Source organism: Daucus carota, chromosome 4 (assembly GCF_001625215.2).
Source record: "Daucus carota subsp. sativus chromosome 4, DH1 v3.0, whole genome shotgun sequence".
NCBI classification, from domain to species: domain Eukaryota; kingdom Viridiplantae; phylum Streptophyta; class Magnoliopsida; order Apiales; family Apiaceae; genus Daucus; species Daucus carota.
In genome coordinates this window covers 28,791,451-28,797,450 of record NC_030384.2, presented here as the reverse complement: position 1 = coordinate 28,797,450, position 6,000 = coordinate 28,791,451, and the positions used below count along the sequence as shown (strand labels likewise).

General features: G+C 35.6%; 2 protein-coding genes across 3 annotated transcripts; one reads left to right on the top strand and one right to left on the bottom strand.

Annotated features, from left to right (window-relative positions):
• Positions 1–965: 965 nt before the first annotated feature.
• On the bottom strand, positions 966–1,492 carry LOC108217152 (receptor-like protein 33). Its single transcript, XM_017389997.1, has 2 exons — positions 1,460–1,492; positions 966–1,343 (listed from the first exon to the last, which is right to left on the bottom strand). Exons 1-2 carry the CDS (start codon positions 1,490–1,492, stop codon positions 966–968), a joined length of 411 nt encoding a protein of 136 aa, XP_017245486.1.
• A 1,949-nt stretch (positions 1,493–3,441) lies between these two features.
• On the top strand, positions 3,442–5,532 carry LOC108216344 (F-box/FBD/LRR-repeat protein At1g13570). Of its 2 annotated transcripts, none has more exons than XM_017389087.2 (4): positions 3,442–3,550; positions 3,706–4,571; positions 4,664–4,822; positions 4,909–5,532. In XM_017389087.2, the coding sequence occupies exons 2-4, from the start codon at positions 3,720–3,722 to the stop codon at positions 5,284–5,286; spliced, it is 1,389 nt and encodes a 462-aa protein (XP_017244576.1). In that variant the 5' UTR covers positions 3,442–3,550; positions 3,706–3,719; the 3' UTR covers positions 5,287–5,532. The 2 variants fall into 2 exon arrangements, with proteins under 2 accessions (XP_017244576.1, XP_017244577.1); XM_017389088.2 differs by having other exon boundaries at positions 3,448–3,550; positions 3,701–4,571.
• Positions 5,533–6,000: the final 468 nt, after the last annotated feature.

The following is a 6,000-nucleotide window of genomic DNA, read 5'->3' as shown; positions in this document are numbered from 1 at the left end:
GCCGAGGCACAGATAATATAAACTACAGTAGTATTATAAGTTTATTGATTCCAATTTTCTAATCCTTCTTAGCATTTAGTTTTCTATATCTTCATAGGATTGCAGTTAGTCAGCTACCATCACCAAAATCTTCGACTTCAATAGCAGTTAATGAAAATTAAGGGAAACTAAACCTAGAATCTGGTGTGCAATAATGACATTCTGTTCAAATATTTATGTCCAAACTAAACTGCAATACTTGACCACTACCATTTTTATGGCAGATAATCAGAATATATGTAGTTCTGCACTAGAACTGGACGCTATAGGCCAGTTATCTTAAAGGCGCATAAACTGGAGCATCACTATCTGACTTGAAGACAGTTGATTACCGAATCTCAGACATTATACAATTTGACTAATCGCAGAGGCACAAATAATAAAAAATTAATATGAACTATTCAGCCTACTACAGTAGTATTATAAGTTTATTGATTCCAGATTTCTAATCCTTCAAAGCATTCACTTGTCTATTCCTTCATAGCATTGCAGTTACCAACACCAAAATCTTCTTCTTTTATAGCAGCCTAAGAAAATTCAGGGAAACAAAACAAAGAATCTGTCATGCAGTGCTCGACTGTTACCATTTTTATTGCAGACAGGGTCAGAATATGTGTCTTTTATTGAATTAAGTCATAGATCTTGGAGATGCTAACCTGTGGTTTCTGGATAGGAAAATATTGTTTTTTGTTTATTTAAAAATATATTTTAAGCTCGCTGATGTTCTGACGAAAGTATACAGTCTTCTTCGACACTAATTCTCTCTGTTTTTTCTTATTTAGGAATCAAAGGCATTTTTATTCATATGTAACAGAAAGTTTGGCTACAGTTAGAAGTTTTCGATCTTACCTCATACTTTCCAAGGTTTGTTACCGCTTCTTTGTCTTCTTTCTTGGGCTTCCATATCTAAGAATTCTTCAAATGCTTTAGAAGTTCCCTTCAAATGCTAACTCTTCGAAGGTTGAAAATTGGGTGGCATCTGGAATTCTTCTGATGAGTTGATTATATGACAGGTTTAAAAATGAAAGGAATGTTAGACTTCCAAGTTCCCTGGGGATTATTCCATTAATCTTGTTAGCTGAGAGGTCTAATGCTTCGAGTTGTTCCAAGTTTCCAGATGAAGAAGGAATTGAGCCTGTCAAAGCATTGTTTGATAAGTTCAGGAGGTAGAGCATTTTTAGATTTCCTATTGTTTCTGGTATGTTCCCTACAAATTGGTTGCTAGAGAGGTCAATGGAATTAAAGATCTTTAAAATCTTCACAAGCTTTACATCCAGCCCTTTGTTTGTCACTGTCACAGTATCCTAATAGTCGAAGTTATTTGAAGTTGAGAGTTCATAGCGCAGGATATTAATTTCTGGTTGTACGTAATCCTTGTGATTCAACATTGCTGCCCATTTAAGAACAAATCCTGAGGTACCTTGCCAGTAAAGTGACTAGAAGGTATGTCCATAATCTGGGGGTAAAGGCCTCACATGTCATAAAAAACGTAGTAATGTCCAAAATAACAGATTCGGGAAAAATAAATCAAATACGAGTTATTAACGCTGGATAATCTAGTGTTTTAAATTTTGAAATAAAACATCAGATCTTCCAGTAGTGTTTTTTAACCCTTGTGCCGTATCATGTAGTCTTCAGAATGCCGGGCACCATTTTTTGGATGGTGATATTCTAGGCATTGATGTGGATATTTTGATAATGAGGGCCAACACCAATAATTTTATGTTCGAAGTGTTCGATATATTTAATTAAGAATTACTCCCTCCATCCCTCCCATTTCTTTACACTTTCCTTTTTGAGATGTCCCATCCAATTCTTTACATTTCAAAACTTACCCAAAATAGTCAATGGGTCCCACCACTTCTTCACTTTTATTTCCTTTTCACACTACTTTTACTCCACTATCTTCTTTTTATACATTAAAAATCAATGGGTCTCACCATTTCACCCACTTTTCTTTCTCTTTTCCACTACTTTATACATATTTCTTAACCTCAGTGCCCAACCCAAACGATCAGAAATGGGAGGGACGGAGGGAGTATATGCTTTTGAAGGAAGGCAACAATTCCTGGAACCTTAATGCAAACTCAGGCTTTTGGAGGAAATTTTGGAATCTAAAAATCCCGAAGAAAGTCAAAATATTCATGTGGAGAGCTTTATCCGACTGCTTGCCGACGAAGGATCAGCTTCGCTTAAGGAAAGTTAACGTGGATCCAATGTGTCCGGTTTGCAACTCTGAGCCTGAAACGGTAATTCACAGTTTAATCACATGTCCGTATGCCAAGTGCTGCTGGGAAGCTACAGGTTGTATATACGACATGGCAACTTCCACAAATTTCAGGCAGTGGCTATCGTCGATTACAGAGCATTGTTCTTACGAGGTAATGGCCACTACTAATATGCTGGCTTGGTCTATCTGGAATAATAGAAATGACATCGTGCGGAATCAAAAAGGTCTCGAGGATGCTAAAGTAGTGAAATCAGCAACTCTATGTCTTAACCAATGGAGAAGTGCTCAGGACAGGTAATTTGATAATTATCTTGGTTTTATAAACCAAGCAGATGGCAAGGAGCATTGGAAATCACCACCGGAAGAAAAGGTTAAGATCAACACTGATGCCGCTATTTTTGAAGACTCTAATTCTTTTAGTTAAGCATTCATAACTAGGGATTTTAGAGGTGACCTTGTGGAGGAAAAATCAAGCTGTCGTCAAGGGACAATGGACCCAGAAATGGATGAAGCAATGGGCATTAGAGAAGCCCTGAGCTGGGTAAAACGTAAAGGTCTGCAGGATGCATTTATAGAGACGGACTGCCTAGTCATTATATAGTTGATACGATGCTCATCGATCAATCTCCTAGGGTAGAGTCATAAGTGAATTCAAGTCTTTGTTATCTTCTTTGAAACAACGTAATGTTGCGTTAAACCTTGTAAAACGTTCTACGAACAAGGTTGCTCACAGTATTGCGAAAAACTCTAGTTCAACAGCAGAGCGTGTCTGACTACCTGGGTTAAAGGAGATGTCCTTCCAGATTTTTTTCATGTAATGTTGAGTGAGCAAAAGTAATAGAATTCTCTTTCTGACAAAAAAGAATAATTAATTTTACAAAATTTTATTTTTATGAATATAAATATACACATATATTAAATTTCTAATTAAGAAAATATAAAATATTACTCTCTCCGACTCTTTTAGTTGTTATTTTGACTTTTTACACGTAATTTAAGAAATTTAAAAGACATAATTCCACTTTTTATATTTTAAAATTTTTTTTCAAATAAAATTTATATTTATATTTTTATTCAAAAAAAAATTAAAAATAATAAGTAAAAATATATTCTTATGTTTTATAATCATCTTAAATTACGTATAAAACGTCAAAATGACTCCCGAAAAAGACGGGGTGATTATAATCGCTCCAAAATAATCAGAGAGTCAGACAAGCCCAGTGACATCTAACTCTTCGTAGTTGTGGCCGTTGCCCGACAATAATCGGCGGCTAAGCAGCGGTAAGTTTTCATCTTGTATTTGCTTATTCATATATCTCTGTACATCTGATAAGCATCATTTTCATATCCTGATTATCTTTTAGCTGAGCGTGTGTTCATTCTAACAAAAAGGAAACCCTAGAAAGAGCTTAATTTTTAGCATTTTGTTAGCGCAGAAGACATTAAGACAATGGCAGAATCTAGTATGAGAAAAGCCGGTGACATAATTAAGAAAGATAGAATCAGTGAGCTGCCTCGGAACGTACAGGAAACTATTCTCTGTTTTCTGCCGATTGAGGAAGCAGTTAGAACTAGTATCTTGTCGAAGAATTGGAGGCATTGTTGGACTACGATGCCGCACTTAATATTTGATGGTGGATTTTACGAGAGAATGGTGGATAAGTTAGGGTATCATAGTTGTACCGAATTGATGGCGTATAGATGTGTTAGTGTGATAAATAAAACTATTCTGCTCCACAGAGGTCCGGTTCTCAAATTTTCACTAAGCATACCTGGAAGTGAATGTGATGCTCAAATATTTCATGATTATATTGATCAGTGGATTCCGGTTTTGTCAAGCAAAGGTATGAAGGAGCTTATGTTAGAGGACCTAAGGCTTCAAGAAGATACCTCATATCATTTCTCTTCTTTAGACCTTACTTATTTGAGGCTTTTAAGTGTTTGGTTTCCCTATAAACCTAAGTTTGGAAGATTTGCTTATCTTACGAATCTTGAGCTAGTTGATGCTACATCTCATTTTGGACAAGACGTATTTGATTGCCCTGTGCTTGAGAAGTTGACCTTGATACTTTGTCCAGGACTCTACCACTCCAACTTCCGCGCTCCTAATCTCAGTTGCCTACGTCAAATATATCGGGAAATAAATTCTGAAATTCCATACGTTGGGTTAGACAATCTTAAAGACTATTCATTCATGTTGCTACAACCAGGACCACTGCTGGCAAAAACATCAAATGTGGTTAAGTATCTTGGTGGGTTGCATAAAATTGAGAAGTTCTCTATAGCAAGGGAATTTGTGCAGGTAATTTTTCATTTTCTTTCGATGTCTGCCTGGACTTTACGTTACTCATCAAAGGCTAATCAAGTGATATGTTTTCATCCTGTGTTTTGAAGTACTTGGCTGACGGAGGTTGTCCAAATAGACTTTCTACACTGCTGTGTTACCTAAAGACTCTATATGTCTCTGATATAAATTTCACTCATCTGCCTGAGGTTTCTTGTTTGCTTTGCATGATCCGGAGTGCTCCCAACTTGTGCAAACTATATCTATTGGTGAGTCATATGCACTTTAGCTCATTGACTCATTCTGTTCCATAATTTCTAATGTTTGACAATTAAAGAATATTTTCTGTCATTAGGCTAGGTATTGTGACAATTGCAGTGAAAAGGATTGTTATTGTGAAAAAGATCTCGAATATTATCAAATAGAAGATTCTGAAGATTGTACTACTACATGTCATCTTGAAGTTGTCACGTTCAGTTATTTCAAAGGTCTTAAAGCTGAGTTGGAACTAGTCAAGTTTATACTTGCTCACTCCCCATTGCTCAAAACAATGTACATCCACCGTAGTGAAAGCATAAAGAGTGATGTAGCATTAACAATGACAGAGGAGATATTGCAATATCCTAGAGCTTCAACAATAGCACAAATCAGACACTTGAAACGCCTTGTTGAGAAAAAGTGTGTTGAGATTGATGATTTTGATACTGAATCCTGGTATGGTTATTTTGAATAGAGTTGACTTTGTCGCAGTCAGCTTCTAGCTCATGCTTTGCACTTGTGGAGCAACGCTAAGAAGATGAAAACAGCCACGTATTAAAACATTTGCAAAAAATGTATTATAATTTATAGGTATGCAACTTTATATGGTGATGACCACGTGGTTTTGTGTTTCTAACTTCATATAGTATATCAACTATTGTATTTGTGTTGCATCTTTTGCATCCTAAGATTTGCTTAATTTTACCTTTAGTATTTTACATGTCTAAATTTGTCGATTTTTTTCACAAGTATATACAACAAACGAAAACACTCCTCAAATGTTTAAGTGCTAATAGTATTAGGTTACTTCAGCTTAAAAACAAATACTGTAAGTTTATAAACCAGAAAAGAAAAAACTAATAATTAAATATTTAGTAGGCTGTTGATAAAAAAAACAGAAACATTGTATAGATAGCAGTAAATGTTTTTGTTTATCTGCCGTGTAGTTATATTAGATCCTTTATTACTAAGAGCACAAACTTGAAACACCATGTTGAGCAAATGGTTATAAATTATGGTGTCTGGAGTTAACCTTTTTGCAGTCAGCTTCTTTTTTGAGTTGGCTACTGTTTCTACTTGTCATATATGCCACAACTCCCCATTCGCAGCAATATGTGTGATCTGATTCCACTACTTTACTAGCTTTGTTGATGCAGAAGAATTGAACTTTAAACCCTCCCTTGATTGA